General features: G+C 36.5%; 1 protein-coding gene across 50 annotated transcripts in view; it reads left to right on the top strand.

Moving 5' to 3' along the window:
• PCM1 (pericentriolar material 1) overlaps positions 1–22,607 on the top strand; it is an 84,733-nt gene that overhangs the window by 26,295 nt on the left and 35,831 nt on the right. For 32 of the 50 annotated variants that reach the window (XM_045454355.1, XM_045454279.1, XM_045454270.1 and 29 more), the window contains 16 exons: positions 60–169; positions 1,637–1,853; positions 3,633–3,831; positions 4,990–5,163; positions 5,672–5,826; positions 6,183–6,418; positions 7,532–7,686; positions 7,826–7,955; positions 8,923–9,063; positions 9,566–9,756; positions 11,746–11,949; positions 13,292–13,511; positions 13,617–13,762; positions 14,280–14,470; positions 16,510–16,681; positions 19,663–20,021. In XM_045454355.1, coding sequence (XP_045310311.1) covers positions 60–169; positions 1,637–1,853; positions 3,633–3,831; positions 4,990–5,163; positions 5,672–5,826; positions 6,183–6,418; positions 7,532–7,686; positions 7,826–7,955; positions 8,923–9,063; positions 9,566–9,756; positions 11,746–11,949; positions 13,292–13,511; positions 13,617–13,762; positions 14,280–14,470; positions 16,510–16,681; positions 19,663–20,021 — 3,000 coding nt within the window. Of the gene's footprint in view, positions 1–59; positions 170–1,636; positions 1,854–3,632; positions 3,836–4,989; positions 5,164–5,671; positions 5,827–6,182; positions 6,419–7,531; positions 7,687–7,825; positions 7,956–8,922; positions 9,064–9,565; positions 9,757–11,745; positions 11,950–13,291; positions 13,512–13,616; positions 13,763–14,279; positions 14,471–16,509; positions 16,682–19,662; positions 20,022–22,607 lie in introns of those variants that run through there. The other 18 variants (XM_045454346.1, XM_045454426.1, XM_045454477.1 and 15 more) reach the window with 2 other exon arrangements.

Genomic DNA, 22,607 nt, shown 5'->3' with positions numbered 1-22,607 from the left:
ATTTTAAATTAAAATTTAATTTATTTGCTTTAGTAAATAGTTGTTAATTTTCTTTCCAGTTGTAACAGAAACAGCAGGTAGCCTATCTGGAGTTAGTATCACGTCTGAACTAAATGAGGAATTGAATGACTTGATTCAGCGTTTTCATAATCAGCTTCGTGATTCTCAGGTAACTTAATTTTTTTAGTATAGTTGAGTTTAAAATTACATTAATTAAACTAGTGGTTCCTAAATTTCAATGAGCGTAAATTCACCTGTTACGATTATTAAAAAAAAAAAAAAAAAAGTAGTTTTCTAGTCATTGGGTTCCCCTCACCTCCAAAAGTGTGTATGACTCATTCATTTGAGGTGGGCTTTCCCACCATGTGATTCTACTGCTGGTAGTCTGGGGGCTATACTGTGAGAAACACTAAATGAGAGGAAAACCTGCCTTGAATGTAGTGATAAGTGAAATTTTCTCCCTCTGTGCTACTAGATAATATGTTCTTTTTTCCTCTCAAATATTCTAATGGTCATAACCTGTAAAACTTAAGTTATATCTGAATCTGTGCCTTTATGATACTTTACTAACAATTTTGAAGAAAGTTCTTAAGTTTAATTTCAGAGTTATTAAGTTATAATTTAATGACTTGTAAATAATGATATAAATACACCATTTCAGTTTATGGGCCTTGAGTAAGAAAGGGTGAATTAATACCTCTTCACTGGAATTGAGTATGAAGACGAAGTGTCTTCTATCAGCTGACCTGATGACAATAAATGAATATGGTCTGCTACTTTCAAGAATGATTGAGCAGTCAGTTTTTCTGGTGACCCTGCAGTGCCCCATCTTAGATTCTTCATGTGTTCACAAGGAGATATATATAAGAGTGTTCATGGCAACAATTTGTTAATAGCAAAAAACTAGAAACAATCTAAATGTCCATAAACATGAAAATGGATTAATAAACTATAATATATGCATAGAGTTAAATCCTATAACCAGTTACAGTAAATGAGCCAGAGTTAATGAATGAAAAATGCGAGTTTAAGAAGGGTACCACTTGGCTGAGGTGTAAAAATGCATAAAGGATGTATATTTTCTGTAGGTGTAATAAAATGTAAACATATGTGAGGATGGTAGAAACCTAATTCAAGATTGTGTTTATATCTGGAGAGAGTAATGAGATTGGGGGTTGGTATGTCTAGAGCTTTAGCTATATCTGTAGTCTTATATTTCTCTTAAAAAAATTGATGCAAATGTAACAGAAGTTAAAATTTAAGCTTAATGGTGGTTTATTCATTTTATGATTTCCCAAGCCTTAGTGGAAAGAAGAGGTAGGAAAAACTGATAGGTTCAGAAATTAAAGTTCATGATGGTGATTCTAAAAAGATGGCAAGAGAGAAAATGAGATTTTTGAAAGTTCATACAACATATGACATTTCTAGCCTTAATTTAGTTATGTGTGTCCATAAAACCATATATATGTTACAGTGGCACATCGGGAAAATAGTATGGAAAGGCATATACTTACCCCCAGCACAATCTCGGCAAATATTTATCACTTTTTAGAAAGAATGTTTATGCTTTTTTAAAATGAGAATGAAACCTTTAATTGCTTTGGTCTTCTTCTTCTTTTTTTTATTTTTAAATAAGCCTCCAACTGTTCCAGACAATAGAAGACAGGCAGAAAGTCTTTCATTAACTAGGGAGGTTTCCCAGAGCAGGAATCCATCTGTTTCAGAACACTTACCTGATGAGAAAGTACAGCTTTTTAGCAAAATGAGAGTATTACAGGAAAAGAAACAAAAAATGGACAAACTGCTTGGAGAACTTCATACACTTCGAGATCAGCATCTGAACAACTCATCATGTAAGTAAATCTGGTTCAGCAAGGATAGGTGGAAGACCCATGAGTGTATGTGCTGGCATCTGATAGTTATTTAGTAAATACCTGGTGAACGAATGTACTCATATTCCTCAAGAAAATGACGGTATTTGAGGGGAGATAGGACTTGCATGGGGTAAGTTTTTAAGTTGCAAGGCAATCTGTGATGATAACCAGATAGATGGTCGATGTGTTCTATAATTCAGTAAAGGGAAAGAATAAAGTTGGGCTTTGAAAAATTGGTAGGATTTTGATTTGGGGGAAACAAAAAGAGAAGGTAAACTATTAGATACTTGGACATATACTGGATTTTTTAGCATATTCACATTTTCCTTTGAAGGAACACTAATCCAAATTAGTACTTTGATTTAAAAACTACGAAACAGATTTAGAAAGTATACCAAAAAAATGAGACACGAAAAACTTAGGTAGTACATAGGGTTTAGTGCAGAAAACGTATAACTTACATAGTTTATAACTTACAGGCTATATAACCTATAAAAACTTGGTAACTTTTTTGAAATATATAAATAGTCATCTTAGGTGGGTATAGCAGGAAGAGCATAGTTGAACTAGTTATACTATGGGAACCACTTTTCTGTTCCACAGATGTCTTACTCGGCCGCTCTCAAATAGTCCTTAGTTGCTGTCTTGACACCTTCTCAAGCCTGGTCCCTTTCTCTTACCTAAAAACAGTCAGTAATAGGAGCTCTAGCAAGAGAAACTGATTATTAGTAGGATCAACACCAGCTGGTCATCATTCAGCATTCCTGCTGCTCTCTTACTAAAGACAGGGATAGAAGAAACATCTCTGGAGTCCCTGTTCCTTATTTTTTACCCATCTCCTATTTGCTGCCCCCCCCCCCCCCCCCCCGCCACATGCCAAAACTTAGTATTTCTGCCTGAAACATCCTCCTTTCTTTTTCCTAATCTCTGCCGGTCTCTCCTCTTCCAGAATATAATCTAATCCCAATGCTTATCCTTCCTATACAGATGAACACAACTAAGAAAAATTTAAACTTTGAAAGTTGTACTCAAGGCCTTGTAGTCAGTTTTATATACATAAAAAAAGTAGCACTCTGCCTACTGATGAGTCTTAAAAAGTGATTTTTTTTCACACTGGGAAACTGAAAGCAGGAGCAAAAGATAGAACAGTTAAGGAATAGAGCGAAGAGACTGCTGGAAACCAGCTGTAGCAGTTGATAATGTGAGCAACAAATAATGATGGTCATCCCTGTGAGAAAGATAAATGACAATAGTTTTGAAGTGATGGAGATAGAAAAGTGCAAAGATTCTTAATCTTCATTCATTGCCCTTAAAGGCATAAGGTATCTTTGGTCCAGGTGGACAGAAAAGTAATTAACATATAGTTCAAGGACTATAGAAGGTTAGCCATCATCTAATTAGAAAATTTTATTGCTGGTCTGTATTTCATGGTATGAAGGTACTACAGTCACTTTAACCTAGAATCAGGTTTATCAGGAGAGTATACTGGTTACTTTTTAAAGTGGAATATCCTAATTCTTGTCGATTTCCACCTGTCTTTCCTTACTGTTTTCTTGCTGTTTTAAGTTTGTGGTGTTTGGTTAGGAACATGTTAATGAACAAGTGGCCTAGCTGCTCTGTCCTGAAGTTCCTAAAATTGAAATCTGCAGAATTTAAGATGTTAATGATTTTTTACTTTTTATTTTCATATGTAAGCCAACTGTTACTTGATGCCGTATTTGTTTATTTATGGTAGCTGATCCTTTGTTTGTTTGTTAGTTGTGCCTTCCTCAGCTTCTCCACAGAGAAGTGTGGATCAGAGAAGCACAGCTGTGGCTCCCTCTGCCCCCACCGGCTTAGCACCAGTCAGTGGAGAAGCCAGTAGCCTCACGTCATCTGTTCCTTATCCTGTTACTTCTCTAGCTGCTCAGAATGAGAGTGAAAATGAAGGACATCTGAATCCAACCGAAAAACTCCAGTAAAACATTTTTACAAACATTGTTTACATAGATTAGAATTGAATAATGGAGATAAATTATGGGTTTTTTTTCTTGGATTGTTGAAAATTCTAGAAAAACTGAATTTATTTATTATGATAAATTAGAGTTGTTAAGAGGTGTAGAAACTGTGTGTGTGATACCGCATTCTTTGAGTTGTCCAAGAGAAATGTGACATTGTAATAACAGATAATTTTTGTGAGCTAATGCATTCCCATTTTCCACCTAAAGGATTAGAAATAGCTGGTATTACATTAAAATGTTTTAATATTCAAATGATTCTAAATTCAGAGTTCAGGCTCTAGAATCAGAAAGCCTTGCAATTGTACCTCACAAGGAAGGCTGTGTGATCATGGACAAATAACTTATACTCATTAAGCCTCTGTTTCTTCACCTGCAAAATAGGGATAGTAATATACCTATTCATAAAGGTATTTTACACATTAAAAAACATTGGCCTAGTTTCTGGCACTTAATGGAAACTCTACAAATTTAATAATTTGGGTAAACCTATTATACACGGTATAGATCTCTATATGTTTCAAATCAGGAGCCTTCTATAAATGCTTCGTAATGCCTACATCACTGATTTGCCTGAGAAGTAGTATTTGAATTGAATACTTACTACTTCACTATTGATTAAGAAACCAAATCTGCTTCAAATGAACACTTGAAATTTTTTTTTTTTTAATGTTTGTTTATTTTTGAGACGAGACAAACAGTATGAGTCGGGGAGGGGCAAAGAGAGAGGGAGACACAGAATCTGAAGCAGGCTCTAGGCTCTGAGCTGTCAGCATAGAGCCTGACATGGGGTTCGAACCCACCAACTGTGAAATCATGACCTGAGCCGAAGTTGGATGCTTAACCGACTGAGTCACCCAGATGCCCCATTGAAAGTTTTTGTTTTAAAGCTTTTGTCCCTAACATGACATTAGAAAATAGAGTGGTGAGATATTGAGTAAGAAAGGTATCCTTGAAATTAAGTTCATTACTTTATAGTCACACCCCTGGATGTTTGACTAGGGCTAAATTTTGTTTGTATTGGCTGCTTGTATATGAGAATACTGCATGCTTTGTTTTGCTGAAATGGGTATTTTATTTTATATATATGTATATATATTTTATATTTTGTTTATCAGGAAGTTAAATGAAGTTCGAAAGAGATTGAATGAACTAAGAGAATTAGTCCATTATTATGAACAAACATCAGATATGATGACAGATGCTGTAAATGAAAACACAAAAGATGAAGAAACTGAAGAGTCAGAGTATGATTCTGAACATGAAAACTCTGAGCCTGTTACTAACCTTCGGTAACAATTTTGTTTTTCTAACATGTTCCTTCTACTTGGATATTTCTAATATGCAACAAAAAACCCTCAAAAGAGTGCTATTTGCTTTTTATTTAAGCTTTTCTCCTGTAAGTCTGCTTAAGTCTACTATTTTGGCCAGTATAATCTTACTTGCCCTGTAAAGATAAACAAATAGAGAAGCATGGAGTACAGTTTAGTAAATTTGCTGTTTGTTAGATCAAATGCAGGTAAACCATAAGAAGTATCTTACTTAACATTTTCCTACCTCTTTATTTTTAGGTATAATTTTGATTTTCCGGATGTTTTCTTTTTAAATTTCCTAATAGAAGTTTATGAAATGCAAGAGCCAGTTATTCACAGTATGAGTTTAAATGGAATAATAGCCAGTGATGATCTTAGTTTGGAATTATTTTATCAGCAGTTCTAAAACTTGGAAAATTTATTTATTTATTTATTTATTTATTTATTTATTCCTATAAATAACATCAGGCTGTTTTCTTTCTTTTAGAAATCCACAAGTAGCTGCCACTTGGAATGAAGTAAATAGTAATTCTAATGCACAGTGTGTTTCTAATAATAGAGAGGGGAGATCAGGCAATTCTAATTGTGAAATTAACAACAGATCTGCTACCAACATAAGGGCTCTAAACATGCCTCCTTTAGGTACGATTGACTACTGATGATAACTTTGACATACTGTTTTTTCTTAAAATTTTTTTTTTTTTTTTCAACGTTTATTTATTTTTGGGACAGAGAGAGACAGAGCATGAACGGGGGAGGGGCAGAGAGAGAGGGAGACACAGAATCGGAAACAGGCTCCAGGCTCTGAGCCATCAGCCCAGAGCCCGATGCGGGGCTCGAACTCACGGACCGCGAGATCGTGACCTGGCTGAAGTCGGACGCTTAACCGACTGCGCCACCCAGGCGCCCCAACATACTGTTTTTTCTAAGTGTATTTTATTTCATTAGTACTTTTCTTAAGTTAAATTACTGATTTTAATTATACATGCTTCCAACAGATTGTCACTATAATAGAGAAGGAGAACAGGGGATTCATGTTGCACAAGGTGAAGATGATGAGGAAGAGGAGGAAGAAGCAGAAGATGAGGGAGTCAGTGGGGCTTCGTTAACTAGTCATAGGAGCAGTCTGGTTGATGAGGCTCCAGAAGATGCTGAATTTGAACAGAAGATCAATAGACTTATGGCTGCAAAACAGAAACTTAGACAGTTACAAGATCTTGTTGCTATGGTACAGGTAAATACTGCTTGACTGAAAGAACTGTGTGTCAAAATAATAATTCTTGAAATAATTCTTGAGTCAGTTACTTTCTTTTAGTGTTGGAGTTGATATCATTCAGTTGTTCAGGCACCCTCTCATGGCCTTCTGTAACTTACAGCAGTTTTGTATTTTTTCTTGAACTTTAATTTTTCTATTTATTATGTGGAAGGGCCTCATGCAGCCTCTCTATTCTTGTGTCTCAACTCAGTTTCTTTGCAGTTTCTTATCCATACTAGTAATGAATTAGGTTTTTAGATAAATAAGACCAGATAATACCCATTTACAAACTTAAAATTGGCTAACCAGTGTTATAATTAAGTCACCACTAACTCTTTAAGGTTTTATTAAAACGATGTTTCCAAAGGTTAAAGTTTCAGTTGAGGTCTTCAGAGAAAGCATGAGTAAATATAAAATTATGTAGAATTAAATGTTTTTTAAGAAAATGTAGTAGTTCACTCCCCAGAAACCACCTCCCCCCCCCAGCACCTTAGTAAGTACATTAATTTAAGCATTAGATGTGGACCTACTGTTAGGAAGGTAAAAACTTTAGTTGTTTTTCCAGTAGTTAGGACAGATGTGAGATATTCTCATTAGTTTTTGTATTATGAGCTATTGGCACCGGTTTGGCAAACTGAAGACTAAAGTGAGAGAATAGGAAATTTTAAACAAGTGACAGTAGACATTGATTATTTGAAATTGTTAATGTAAAAATTACATTTTAAGAAAAATTACCTAATATCAAGAGTTCCCAGATCCGATAGTGTGTTTTTGATTTTTTTCATATTCTTTACAAAGCTTTTCTTTGACAGCTCTGTATCTGGTCAAAATAAGAAAAGGCAACTTAATATTTGTCATTATTGGGTAATTGGCAATTCAGATTATAAATGTACCTTTTTGTTGTTGTCTTAGTACTTCTTTTCCTGCCATTGGTAGAGGATGAACTTCAGTGCCCTCAAAAAATCATGTACTTATTAATCTACTCCTTTTTATGTTACATAAATTTTACGGAATAGTGGTACTTAAGGTATGCATTGGACAATGTCTTTAGATGTCAAGATTATTTTAATTTAATGATTTTTTTTTTTTTAGGATGATGATGCAACAGATCAAGGGGTTATCTCTGCCAATACTTCAAATTTGGATGATTTCTACCCAGCAGAAGAAGGCAACAAACAGAATGCAAATAACACTAGAGGAAATACCAATAAAATACAGAAAGATGCTGGAATAAATGAAAAGGCAAGGTATGTTAAGCTCATGGTCTTCATTTAATAAAAATTGAGTGCTTTTTATATACACTCGAATGGGTACTGTATTAGATCATGCTTAATGTTATAAGATTTATTGGAGTCTGCAAATATGATAATGTTAATTTAATTATAGAGAGAAATTTTATGAGGCTAAACTACAGCAGCAACAGAGAGAGCTCAAACATTTGCAGGAAGAAAGAAGGAAGCTGATTGGGATTCAAGAGAAAATTCAAGCATTGCAAAAGGCATGTCCTGACCTACAGGTAATTAGGAACTTTTTTTTCCCATTTGTTTGAAAAAAAGATATTTAAAACCTAATGTCATTTAAAGTACTCTTTTTCTAGTACTGACGTGATAACGTTTGTATCAGTTTTATGATTAATGAAATGGATGAACTTACGAAAGAGGTTAGGGATCTACATTTACACTGTGAAAGATAGCATATAGGAATTGACTTTGTTACTTTGATCTTTTCACTTGGACTAGGCAGCTTTAGATTCAGAACATAAGTATTAATAACTATTAAATTAAAACATTCTGGTTTGAGCTTTGCCTTTAAGGGAGTAGCGTTTCCATCTTGTATTGGCCTAAAATTATATAAGAAGGCCCTTAAACCATCATGAATTATCTAAGGAAATCAATTAAAATATTTTATCTGTAGTTTGCATGTTAAATAGTACTGTATGTATGGATCTTTGAACTAGAACGGAGAATGAGCAAACTTTGACCATGTCACGTAATCAGGAGTGGGAATAAGGTTGATACAGGAAGGGAACACCAGTTCTTTTTGAGATTTTTCTTAAAATGTTTTGGTTACCTTTATTCTGCAGTCAGGTTTTGTTTTCAGTGAAAGGGAAACACATCAAATTATGTTTCTTCTAACCTCTTCTACCTTATCTAATCCTTTTTTCCCTTCTCCATAGTCTAAATAATATCCAGAGGGATGCATATGAGAGTTGGGTTGAGTATTTGAAATTTTCCATGGTAACATTTTATCCTTCTTGTCTCTGTTGTTCCTGAGGGTTGGCTGCTAGTCTTCAGCTTTATCCTGTGTTTTCATCTTTGTTTTCTTATGTCAGGTTTTCTTTGGATCAAGATGTCATTTGAGGTCTGGTAATGACAAGTTAAATACAGTATTAGAGCCCCAGTGAAATGGTGAAATAACTGCTTTTATGAAATTAACACAGTTGCTTTAATTCCTCATAATAGTTTTTACTAATCCTTTTTTAGCTGTCAGCCACTAGTGCGGGTAATTGTCCCACAAAAAAATATATCCCAGCTGTTACTTCAACCCCAGCTGTTAATGGAAATGAAACCAGTACAAGCAAATCTGGTTTTGAGCCTGAAGATCCTTCAGTAGTAGATAATGAGGTATTGTATATTGTACTGTTGTTCCTGAGTCTTACATCACATCTTAAAGAAGGAAATCTGAGTATCTGTGGAACATGTTTTTAAATGCAGCCTGTTTTGTCTTTTAGTGTTTTTTTTCCTTCCCAAAGTCATTAAGTTGGGATCTTTTCAAAATAGTCTTGTTCTTTATTAGCAAATATTTGGCAGAATTGTGTTTAAGGGGTAGTTACAATGAACACTAATCATTTCTGTTAGAAAGACCTATTCTTTTCCATTTTGTTTGTGTGTGATTTGTAGAAAACATCATAACTTTCTCTAAATAGTTGACGCAGTGTATTTGGCTACTACTTGTTTTTATTAAGAATTGATTGCCTCGTTTTCTCTCATCACAAAAATATTATTTTAACTGTGGATATCTTAGTGTAAAAAGGATAGAGGGAGAACAGAACTCTTTGTCTTACATTCTTTAAGGCTAAAACAAATCCAAGTATGTTATACTAACTTGACTGACTTAAAATAACAGCTGTGGTCAGAGATGCGAAGACATGAGATGTTAAGGGAAGAGCTAAGACAGAGAAGAAAGCAGCTTGAAGCTCTGATGGCTGAACATCAGAGGAGGCAAGGTCTAGCTGAAACTACATCTCCAGTGGCTATTTCATTGAGAAGTGATGGATCTGAGAACCTGTGTACGCCTCAGCAGAGTAGAACGGAAAAGTAAGTGATGTTTCAGTCTTTTTCTTAACATTACCTACCTAAGGCATGTAGGATGGGCAGCTTCATTTCCCCTCTCAGCGCACATCTGCTGTTTCCTGGAGGCTAGTGTTTGAGCATCACCTTAGTGGTTCAATTTAACTAAATCCAGCTGTTTCCTGTTCTAACTTCTCATAGCATCACCTCTTTTTTTTTTTTTTAAATAACTAAGGCACTTGATCAAATGGTGATACAGATTTTCTTGAGTATATAAGCCGTATTTTCTTAGTTATGTTTTAAGCTTAAAAAAGTGAAATGTTTGTTACTTTATAGTACTTACCTATCAGGCCAGAAATGAGCACGTTTTTTCTTAAAAATCTCCTGTCTGTAAATTTCCCAATGATTAGTTAGGAAAGGTTTTATTAAATGAAACATTTAGATTTTAGGGTTTATATTTGAAATCTCCATATTTAGAATATTTCTTAAAAATTGGCCATCTGTAAGATTGGTTAGTTATCTATATAGGAGTATTCAGAGTCAACATTTTCTATTTATTTATTTTTAAATTTATTTTATTATTATACATATATATATATTTTTTGAGAGCGAGCAGGGGCTGGGTAGAGAGAGAGGGAGAGAGAGAATTCCAAGAAGGCTCTGCACAGAGTGTAGCCCCACACGGAGCTCAAACTCAGGAACCACGAGATCACGACTGGAGCTGAAACCAAGAGTCAGATGCTTAACCGACTGAGCCACCCAGGTGCCCCTCAGAGCTAGCATTTTGAAATTCAAGTTTGTTGGGACCTAACCTTTTGATATCCTCAGATGGCGTTTCTGGAACATTGCATCAAACCTTATTCTCTTCCTCTTAGAAGAACTTTTCCTATTTTGAAGTCCCAAACTGTACTTTATTTATCAAATTATACCTACAGTGTTTTTTTTCTGTTCTGAGTGAGTAACACACATCTAAACTTCAGAAAAGTTAGATAGTTTTGACCCGCATCTAGGTTTGGGAACCACGGCTCTAGAATTGTGCTTTCCAGGGCGCTTGAGTGGCTCAGTTGGTTAAGCATCTGATTCTTGATCTCCACTCAGGTCATAATCTCATGGTTCATGAGTTCGAGCTCCGTGTGGGGCTCTGTGCTGACAATGCAGAGCCTGCTTGGAATTCTGTCTCTCACCCTCTCTCTCTGACCCTCCCCTGTGTGCGTTTCCCTCTCTCTCTCTCTGTCTCTAACTAAATAAGTAAACTTAAATTAAAAAGTACATATAGAGTTGTGCTTTCCAGTATGGCAGCTGCTGCATTGCCTATACCTATTACAATTAAAAAAAATTAGGGGCGCCTGGGTGGCTTAGTTGGTTAAGCGGCCAACTTCGGCTCAGGTCATGATCTCACGGTCTGTGAGTTCGAGCCCTGCGTTAGGCTCTGTGCTGACAGCTTGGAGCCTGGAGCTGCTTCGGATTCTCTGTCTCCCTCTCTCTCTAGCCCTCCCCTGTTTGTGCTCTTTCAAAAATGAATAAATTTAAAAAAAAATTTTTTTTTAATTAAAAAAAAAATAGCTTATTTTCTCAGTCACCCCAGCCACATTTTAAATGCTCATTAGCCATGTGTACCTAGTGTTTACTGTATTGGATCCACGTACATAGATCATTACTACTCTTGCCGAAAGTTCTTTTGGACAGCTCTGATCTAGAAAACTGTCACTCAAGGACAAGTTAAAAATTGAATGGTGTTTAGGAAAAATGTTCAGGGGGTTATGATTACTATTTTAATTTATTTGAAGGATTGTTTTGTGGAAGGCAGAGTAAACATATTCTGTATAACAGCAGTGGAAAGAGTACCATCCATTTTATTACTATGATTAAGTGAAATTGTATAGATCAGTACATCTATGCTTATATATAAGTATACATATGTGTATGTACACATATGGTACAATGTGTGGCACATAGTAGATGATAACGTATTTAGCTAATCTCTAGAATGATCTCTTTTTGTCTCTTAATATCTAGAACAATGGCAACTTGGGGAGGTTCTACTCAGTGTGCACTAGATGAAGAAGGAGATGAAGATGGTTACCTTTCTGAAGGAATTGTTCGGACAGATGAAGAGGAGGAAGAAGAAGAGCAAGATGCCAGTTCCAATGATAACTTTTCAATGTATCCTCCTAACAGTGTGAATCAAAACTCTTATAATGTAAAAGAAACTAAGAATAGGTTAGTTTCACTGTTTTAACTTTTGGCTTAATTCCTGATGTTTCACATCTTTGTGGCACTAAGTGCTTCTATGATTCTCTGAACCAGCGTGGTGTTCTTACAATTCAATTCATTTCTGACACTAACTACTTAGAATTAGGGCAGATGCCACAAGTCAAGGGCTCAGTCCCACAAGATTGCCCTCATTTCAGATGCCAGTTGTAATCCCAAGTCTCCACGTGCTCACACTTCTGTCTGACTTTGCTAAAAATTCGGGGGTTCCCACAAGCCCTATTTAGGTTTCATAATTTGCTGGAACAACTCATGAACTCAGAAAAGCACATTTACTTGCCTGTTATAAACGGTGCAAGTCAGGAAAAGCCAAATGAAAGAGGGCAAGGAATGGGTGGGGCATGGGGTCAGAGCTTCCATGTCCTCTGGGTGCGCCACCTTCCCCGCACTTCAATATGTTCACCAGCCCAGAAGCTCTTCTAAGCAGCTGTTAAGGGTTTTTTGTGGCAGTTTCGTCACATAGGCACAATTGATTAAATCATTGGCCATTGCTGATTAAACTCAATCTTTAGCCCCTCCTGTCTCTCGAAGTTGAAGATGGGGCTGAAAGTTCCAACCCTGTAAACACCTAGTTGATTTTTTAGTGACTTGCCCTTATCATGAAACTATCTAGTGCCTGCCAAGAGTCATTAGCTATGGTTGAATGAGTAGCAAAGACCTTCTACCTCTCAGGAGATGCCTAGGGTTCGGGAGCTCTGTGCCAGGCACCTGGGATAAAGACCAAATACATTTTTTATTGTACCGTGAGAGTTTTGCCAAGGTAGATCCCAACTAGACTGGATCAAGATTCATAAGCTTTGATCTTTGCTCCTGTTTGGGGGAATTAAGCAAAACTAAAAATCCTCGATGGTGACAAAGGCATGTCAACAAAATATCCATTACATTGTTATTGCTAACAGTAAAATATGTTTCGTGAATAAAAGATGGTTAAGTAGTTCCACTTGATGGAATGTCATGTGGCTAAGTTTAAAGCATGAAGAGTGGAAACATGCTTGTAATAAAATGTTCATTTTGCAGAGTACAGGATTCTGTGGACACTTCTGTGTAAAACCTAAGTAAAAAAAGAGTGGAAAAAACTTACAAATGATAATTGCACAAGGCTAGAAATCTGGCATTCCCTTTCTCCCTCCCTCAACCTCCCCCTCATTTTCTATACTTTTTGAGTCCTTTGAACTTAAACTTTGATCTTAAGAAAATACTGCTCTGTGAACCACAGTATCAGGAGTTTTTTGCCAGATTTTAAAAACCAAGTAATTACATACGATGACCTAATGCTTTAAATCTGTGTTAGGTGGAAGAACAGTCGCCCTTTTTCAGCAGATGGAAATTATCGTCCTTTAGCCAAGACAAGACAGCAGAATATCAGCATGCAGCGCCAAGAAAACCTTCGTTGGGTGTCGGAACTCTCTTATGTGGAGGAGAAAGAACAATGGCAAGAACAAATCAATCAGCTAAAGAAACAACTGGATTTCAGTGTCAATATTTGTCAGACTTTGATGCAAGACCAGCAGGTAAAGTTTTACTACAAAAGTAAATTTTTTATACCTTGCTTCTAAACCGTTGCCCATTTTTTCTCAAGTCGTCAGTAACTGTTAGGACATTTTTTCTTTCCACAGACATTATCTTGCCTGCTACAAACTCTTCTCACGGGTCCCTACAGTGTCATGCCCAGCAATGTTGCGTCTCCTCAAGTACACCTTATAATGCACCAGTTGAACCAGTGCTATACTCAGCTGACGTGGCAACAGAATAACGTGCAAAGGTAATCTGTGATTAGAAGCAGTAGATCTGTATGGAAAATGCTAAAACTGAGCAGGGGTTTTCTAGTTATCTTCTGGGAGAAAAGGGCAGGAGCAAAATTGGATACTCATACATTTTCAATTCCTGAGGGTTTTATAAACAGTGACTTGCCCAATGTTCCCTTTTAATACCATAGACTTTTGGTTTTAAAAATTTGTAGGATTCAACTTTATGCTTCTATTAGGTGAGTTATATGCTATGTAAATTATACCTCTGTGAAGCTTCCAGCATCAAAAATCTGTCAATTTCTTAGAGTTCTGCTTACTGTCTGATCGAAGTGACAAGTGCACTTCTTGTTCCAAAGGCCAAGTTACTGAAGTAAGCCTGCAGGACAAGCAGATGTTTGCTGTCACTCTCAAAACAGGCCATTTCTACTGCATGTTTTGAATCACTTTTTACATGTATTTTCTTTAAACCTACTTTAAACAGAAGATAATATAACTGACTTAGAAGTTAACTGACTTCTTAAATATTTACAGGTTGAAACAAATGCTAAATGAACTTATGCGCCAACAAACTCAGCACCCAGAAAAACCCGGAAGCCAGGAAAGAAGCAGTGGTGCATCTCACACCTCTTCTCCCAGTTTATTTTGTCCTTTCAGCTTTCCCTCACAGCCTGTAAATCTGTTTAACCTACCTGGGTTTACTAATTTTTCATCGTTTGCACCGGGTAAGTGACTGAAAACTTGAAAATAAATGCAAAGTGCTCGGGAATACTGTTTGTCTCTTGCATGGATTTTTATCTGTCCCTTCTGATGTTGCAAAGAAAGTTACAGACTCGTCTGTGTTGATTCTTTATGGTGAAAAACTTAAAATGGTTGCTAATGAAATTAAGTAAACTGCATATGAAGATTGCTTAGTCTTACACCTTTGAATTATTCAGCAACCATTTATCAAGGAGAAAGGGAATGATCTCTCCCATGACTGCAACACACCAGGCACCGCGTAGAGCATGAGGGGAGTAAAGATGACTAAAGCAGCGTTCTTCTAGAGGAGCTGCATGTCTTGGTAGGGAGATTCACAACTAGACAGAAGCTTAGCTTAGGCTTAGATTTAATTTATTTAGCTTAGGCTTTTATTCAGACCTTTTTTCTGCACCCGTTACGTTTCAGATGCCAAATAAGTGACTGGGATTCAGAAGGGTAGAACTAATGTTTAAAGAAATTTAGAGTCTAGTGAGGAAGCTCAGGGTGTCAGGTGCTCAGCACAATGCCGTGGGTGCTGTAGCAGTGATGCAAGTGAGGTGAGGGGTCTGCTCTTTGTTGGGGCAAAAAATTGTCAGCAGGTTTCCTTTTTTTTTTTTGTTCTTCCAGAAAGCATGTTATTTAAAGAATGAACACAATTTATTTCCAGGGAGATGAGAGAGGAAAGGGCTTTCTAATCAGTGTGACACTTGGAGTTACAAAGCAATGAAACAGTAGATCATGTGGGGAATTTAGAAGTGATTAAGTTTGGGTAGTGTTTAGGGCCATCACAGGGGAAGAGTAATTGATGTGGCTGGAGAGCAGCAAAGGCCTTCTGTACTGTGCAAAGAAGCTTAGACTTTCCATGGCCAACCCGAAGGGCTATTGAAGGATTTTGAGCAGGGGGTTAGCATGAGATTTCTATTTTAGGAATATTATACTAGTGATAGTGTTGCAGAGTTTTGAGAGAGGAGCTAAGAATATTGCTGGTGCATAGAAAATTGAATGCTGCTGTAGTAATATTAGAGAAAGAATGATGGCTTGCTTGGTCCAAGGCATTGGCAGGAGGGGTACAGGACTAGGAGCAATTCAGAAGAATTCTAGAGGTAGAATACATTAGGTGATCAGTTAGATGTAGTGTGTCATGAAGGAAATGGAGTTGAAGGTGTTTGCCAGGGAATGTAGGAGGAGAAAAGGGTTTGGAGAGCTGGACGGCTCTGTGAATATAAATAAATAAAAAGAGCAGTGCATTTTCTTAGCAAGATTATAAAAGCAGTGGCATTAACAAATTTAACAAGCACTTTAGTTCTTGGGTATAAATATTGGCAACAAACTTTTTTTGAGTAGATTTTTAAGTAACATAATATAAATAATTGCACATGTAATTCCTTTGCAGAAATATACTTCATACCAGTGTCAACTCTGGGCGAAGACTATTCATTCTTCACAAAGTAATTTTGTGAAGACTTTTCTCACCCCTTTCTCTCCCCGAGTTGTTAGTAGCCCCCTCAAATACATCTGATATGGCACTGTATGGTAAAGGGTTAGTTTTGGTCTATTTTCCCAGTTAAATTAGAGTGGAAAGAATAAAAGCTTTGGAGTTGTGCAGACCTGAGATCTGAACTGCTCTTGCATTTACTAGCTGTTTAATCTCTGAGCTGATTTTCTCCCTGGTAAAATTAATACGATACCTGTGTCATGGCGTTGTTTTGACCATTAAACAAAGTGACGGGTAAATGCCTACAGTAGAGTCCAGTATCCGGTCATTTGATAAAGGTCAGGTACTGTTACATCTAACTTTTAACTCTGAAGGGTGAGGATCATTATCCATTTTTGTATCACCAATGTGGAAAACCTAGTGGACTGAGCTATGTAAACAGTGATTGAACAAATGAATGTTAATGTATTTAATAGTTTTTTGTTTTGGTGGATTTGAGTGGCACATTTAATTAAAACTGTCTTTTAATTTTATATTTAGGTCTTCAGGCACTTTGTTGTTGTCTTATCCATTGCTTTTATTTATTAGGTATGAATTTCAGCCCTTTATTTCCTTCTAATTTTGGAGATTTTTCTCAGAATATTTCGACACCCACTGAACAACAGCAACCATTAGCCCAGAATTCTTCAGGGAAAACAGAATATATGGCTTTTCCAAAACCTTTTGAAAGCAATTCTTCTATTGGAGCAGAAAAACAAAGGTACTTAATTGTGAACATAATCCATTATATTCTTAAATGTCACTTTTGTGATTACATCTAATTATACATAATTTGAAAACATAATTAGGCAGGCTGCTTCTACTGTTCGGCTTGATAGCATTGGGAATGTGAAACTGATAATCTGATCAGGTACCTCTCGGGCATACACCTACTGCTAACCCTGGTATCACAGTTTTGATCAGAGTGTCTCGTGCAGTTCATTTTGGAAGGAGAAGATGTGACCCATACAGTGTCTTTTGCCCAGGTTTGCTATCTGTCTTTAAGTTCACTTTAGGGCTAGAAACTAATATTAACTTCTAGACGATAGTTGTAAAGTGATGGCTCCTTGATTCATAGCTCCTGATTAGAATAAATTCTTAAGGCCTATCTAAATGTGATGTGGAGTGTACTATTAGATCAGTGAAATATGGTATCATTCAGAGTCAGGATATCTTTTTCTGTTTCTCAGTGTTATACATATATTATTTTCTCACTGTTAATATTTTTTAATAGAATAGTCTTCCCAAATAAAACTTTTGACTCAAATAGTATAAAAGACTACTTGGTTTGAGTCCGGTTAATCATTTAGTATTTTTATAGCTTTTTTTCATGTGTGTGTTAATCTGGAAAACGGTTTTGATAGCCAGCTGGTAAAAATAGCCTTTTTTTTTTTTTTTTTTTTTTTTTTTAATTTTTTTTTTTTTTTTAAATTTTTTTTTTTTCAACGTTTATTTATTTTTGGGACAGAGAGAGACAGAGTATGAACGGGGGAGGGGCAGAGAGAGAGGGAGACACAGAATCGGAAACAGGCTCCAGGCTCTGAGCCATCAGCCCAGAGCCCGATGCGGGGCTCGAACTCACGGACCGCGAGATCGTGACCTGGCTGAAGTCGGACGCTTAACCGACTGCGCCACCCAGGCGCCCCAAAAATAGCCTTTTTATTGTTACTCTTATTTATTTCAGAAAAAACTTTTTAGAAGGATGAAAACTTAGAGGTCAGTTCATTGTAGTATTTCTTCTGTAAGAAGTATCTCTTTGATTTTGTCTTTCCTAGCCCTTTACAAATACAGAATTCACATTACTTTTTAGTTATGGATTGGGCATGTCTTGGGCTCTTAAATAAACATTTTGACACTTTAATTATTAAATCCTAGATTTTCTTACGTGATAACACAAAAACTCTTAGAATTCAACTGTTTATTAGACTCTGGGAATCCTATGGTTGACCTTCCTGACTTTTTCTTAGCTCTGCTAACCATTTTTCCTATTAAACGCCTTATTGCTCTTTAAAATACTCCCTCGTCAGAGCCTAACAGTGTTTAGGGCATAGTTGCCATTCAGAAATGATGGTTGAATGAATTTCCATCATAAGCAATAAACACTTATTCAAAGCTTTAGTGAATAGCTTTACTATTGGAAGGTCTTTACTTCATTACTATTCATATTTTGTACATAATTGATAGTAAAAAAGGATGGATCTGGATATCTAGTATTACTTGAGATATTTGACCTACTTCAGATTAGACCTCCCCAAAATCTCAACTATTATTAGGTAGGTTCCCTGAATTAAATGGCTGGAGATAACAAGAGGTCACATGAAACATTGTAGTCCTGAGCTGGGGTCAGAAAACTTTTCCTACTATAAAGCGCTTGATAATAAATACTGCAGACCATATAGTGCCTGTCATAACCATTTATTTCTGCCATTTTTGCACAAAAGCAGCCAAAAACAATATGAACAAGTGACTGTGCTCCAATAACACTTTGTGGGTGCTGAAATATGAATTTCATATAATTTGTGTCACAAACTGTTTCTCTTGATATTTTTTCAACCATGTAAGAATATAAGAATCAGTTTAGCTCCCAGGCCATCCAAAAACAGGCAGCAGGCTGAATTTGGCCTGTAGAATATAGGTTTGCTAACTTTTGTCTTAAGTTGAATCCTATAGTTCAGTCTCCCAAATCACATTCTTCGGAACACTGTTCGTGTCAGGTTCTATGATAAAAAGTTTTGGACATCTTGCTGACTATGTTTTCCTCTAAGACATTTATAATATCAAGCACATTGGCATGTTAAAATTTCTGAGAAATCCTGTAGACATACATATTTTTTTAAAACTTAGATGATCAGTGAATACCTATTAATATATTAAAGGATGTCAGTGTTTAGCACACTATTAGAACTAAACTATATGTGTGGAGGAGTAAATTACCAGTTGCATGGACAATTGTTTTCACCAAATTCCAGTTCTTTTTGAACTGCTTTAGGTGACAACAGATCTGTGTGTGTTCCCAAACCCTCTGTTACACACAGCTCTTTCTCAGCTGTTCCTGCATGTGTTTTGGTTTTTCCTTGTATGTACCATCCTTTTTTAATTTTAATTTTTATTTTTAATTTACTGATTTTGAGAGAGAGGGTACAAGTGAGCGAGGGGCAGAGAGAGAAGAGAGAATCCCATGAGGGGCAGGGAGAGAGAGAGAGAGAGAGAGAGAAAGAGAGAATCCCATGAGGGGCGAGGTGGGAGGAGGGGAGAGAGAGAGAGAGAAATAAAGGGGCGGGGCTCACTTAAAGGGAATTCCGGGACTTGTGCTCACCCAAAGCAGGACGGTCCATATGATGTGGGACTTGAACTCACAAACCTTGAGATCATGATCTCAGCTGAAGTCAGATGCTTAACCAATTCAGCCACCCAGGCACCCTTTTTATTTTTCTTTCCCACTCTTTTGCTTCATGAATGCTAGATCTTTTGTTTGAAACTTTTGCCAATGAAAATGGCTTAATGAGAAGGATGTAATATTAAAGTTCAAAGTAATTTAGCACATTAGCATTCATAATACTTGTGTATTTAGTTTATTTCTGTAAAAATGTTTTTATAGCCTGTTGATGTTTTTATCTACCTAAATCTAGTCAACTGTATCTACAGTTTTCCAGTAAACATAGGAATCTGTTGTACCTATAAAAACTTATTTTCATTGTTAAGGAATCAAAAACAGCCCGAAGAGGAGGTGGAAAACAGTAGGACACCATGGTTATATGACCAGGAAGGTGAAGTAGAAAAACCATTTATCAAGACTGGATTTCCAGTGCCTGTAGAGAAAACTACAAATAGTAATCGCAAAAATCAGTTAGATACCAGCCGGAGAAGACGCCAGTTTGATGAAGAGTCTTTAGAAAGCTTTAGCAGTATGCCTGATCCAGTAGATCCAACCACAGTAACTAAAACATTCAAGGCAAGAAAAGCATCTGCACAGGCCAGCCTGGCATCTAAAGATAAAACTCCCAAGTCAAAGAATAAGAAAAGGCATTCTACCCAGCTGAAAAGCAGAGTTAAAAATATTGGTAAGTATTAAAATGTGTTGAATATCGATCAGTGTAAATGTTAACTTTATTCTGGCATGTTGACATACTTAATTTCATTATAGCTAAATGGATAAACTATTCTAGACCTACTTGAATAAAGTAATTTTTAGTCACTTTTACAAATTTTTTAAATAAAATTTATCAAATAGTGTTGAATGTTGTAGCTGTTTTAAGACATGGTTTTCTTTTTTTGTGCTTTCTAAAGCTTCTTATATTTCCTGTGTATATGGTTACTATGAGCTTTGGAGATATTGTCCGTATCTTGAAGGTTATTAAAATTGCTGACGTGCCCTACTAAAAGCTGCCGAAATGCCCAAGTTTTAATGTTTCTCTTTTTTAATAGTACATCTTATCCTACATCCAGCACTTTCTGGTTACATCCTTGATTGATTCATTTAAAGAACTTTGGGCCTGTAACTACATTGCAGTCTTTGAATATCATAGATGAAACCACTTTTAAAACAAGTTTGCTCTTAGTCCTTTAGGAAATTACCCTTAGTTAATAAGGTAAAACATTTACCTAGGCTTATTGAATCTTGGCCGTTGAGTATCTAATTAAAGTTCTTTTTATAGTGTTAACTGTGTGCCTCTTTAAAAAAATAGATATTCTATGATTTTTTAAAAATTTTACTCAAGTCTAGCTCTAGAATCTGGAATATTAAAGGATGCTCCTTCCAAGTTTTCAGGGGATGCTTTTTGGCTGTGGCTCTGAGATGTTCTTCTGGGTTCGGGAGATAGTATTTGGTGCTTAAGAACCATGTATTGAAGGCATATAATCAGGAAAGTTTGAAAAATCACTGTGCACAGCTAACTCTTAGAAACTCACAATACATGCAAAGATACGGAGGTCCTAGGAAACCCTGTAGTAAAAATCCACTTGTAGATATTCACAGCATTCTTCTTAGCCTCTTATGGTTAATGAAACACTTGAGAACTCTGATGAAAACTATGTATGTAAGAAAGAATAGGTGCTCCTTTATTTCATTTCAGTTCATCATCTGTCTTTCATGTCCTTGCCTCCTACCGCTACTCCCATCTGAAGAGTCTGATTTGATGGCGAAGCAAGCAAATTTGAACAGGGATGATATTTTTCTCAGCACACACGTTACCATCCTTGAAAATATTTGCCCAGTTATATAGGTTTGGGAGGAGCTGATTTTATGTAGCAAATTAGTCACTGATTCAAATGAATGAAATCCAACTACTCTGCTTTCTCCAAGATGACTCTTGGTGCCCCTGGAGGGTGTTTAAGTAGATAGATAATGAACTGTGGCCGTTTTTAGGGAGTGGTCCCTTGGGTGGCCCAGTGAACGTTTTATTCTCTCTTATCTTGCTCCCACAAAAATGCTTTTTGTCATGCAAACAAATGAAGAAACACGAACATTTATTTTCTAGCGTTTTCTCATTCAGCTGGTTAATATGAGTGTGCTAGCGCAGTGCTTCTTAAACTTTACTGTTTCTCCCTTGGGAATCTTGTTTAAAGGCAGATAGATTCTGTCTGGGTGGGGACCCAAAGATCTGCATTTCTAACAAGTTCCCATTTGTTGTCGATCTTGGTTTGTGGACTTCACTTTGAGCAGCAGGTTCTTAGGGGACTCTTAAGCCAACTAATGGCCACGTCTACCTAAGCCTAGAAATAGCTGGTATATTTCTATTTTTGAAACCCCTTTGTTCTAAGGAATGATGGTTTTGTATATGCAATTCAGCTTTTTTGCTTCAAGGCAAAGATTGACATTCTGATCTATGTGGTCTCTTCTAAGTATAAAAATACTTGCCAGAAACATCCATACACGTTTGTTTGACAAGCATTCAAAACCATCTGTCAGTGAGAGCCCTACTTTAAGGCACACACACAAAAATAAAAGACTTGATAGCAGAATCTAATACATGTAGAGTCAAACTAATAGGGAGCAAAATCAAATTAGTCAGCTAAACCCTTGCTATTCAAAGTGTGAACCAGGGACAGGCAGCATCAACATCATCTGGGAGCTTATAAAAATGCGCTCTTGGGTCCAACCTTGTACCACCTGAATGAGTATACATTGTTTTTCAGTGTGCATGTTAGCAAGATTCCAGATGTTTTGTTTTGTTTTTCTAATTTTTTTAATGTTTATTTTTGAGAGAGAGCGAGCGAGCGAGTGAACAGGGAGGGGTATGGAGAGAGGGAGACACAGAATCCAAAGCAGAATCCAGGCTCTGAGCTGTCATCACAGAGCCCAGTGTGGGGCCTGAACCCATGAACCATGAGATCATGACCTGAGCTGAAGTCAGATGCTTAACCGACTGATTAAGGCACCCCAAGATTCCAGATGTTTTAATGTGAATATATGTCCATTAAAGTCTGAGAAGCACTGAGCTAGACCAGTGCTCTTTTATGGGGTAGGAATGGCCATGATTTCTTAGAAAAAAGAATATTTATTTGTCTTAAATGTAGGTAGATGAAGAGAAATATTGGAAGGCATTCCAGACTAGTAACAATGAAAAAAAGTTTAGAGGCAGGATGAGGCAGGGAAAGATGAGAGGAACTGGGGAAGGAAATAGGGTATGACAAATAAATCAGCGTGG

The sequence above is a fragment of the Leopardus geoffroyi genome, chromosome B1 (genome assembly GCF_018350155.1).
Source record: "Leopardus geoffroyi isolate Oge1 chromosome B1, O.geoffroyi_Oge1_pat1.0, whole genome shotgun sequence".
NCBI classification, from domain to species: Eukaryota; Metazoa; Chordata; class Mammalia; order Carnivora; family Felidae; genus Leopardus; species Leopardus geoffroyi.
This window is presented reverse-complemented; position numbering and strand designations above follow the sequence as displayed.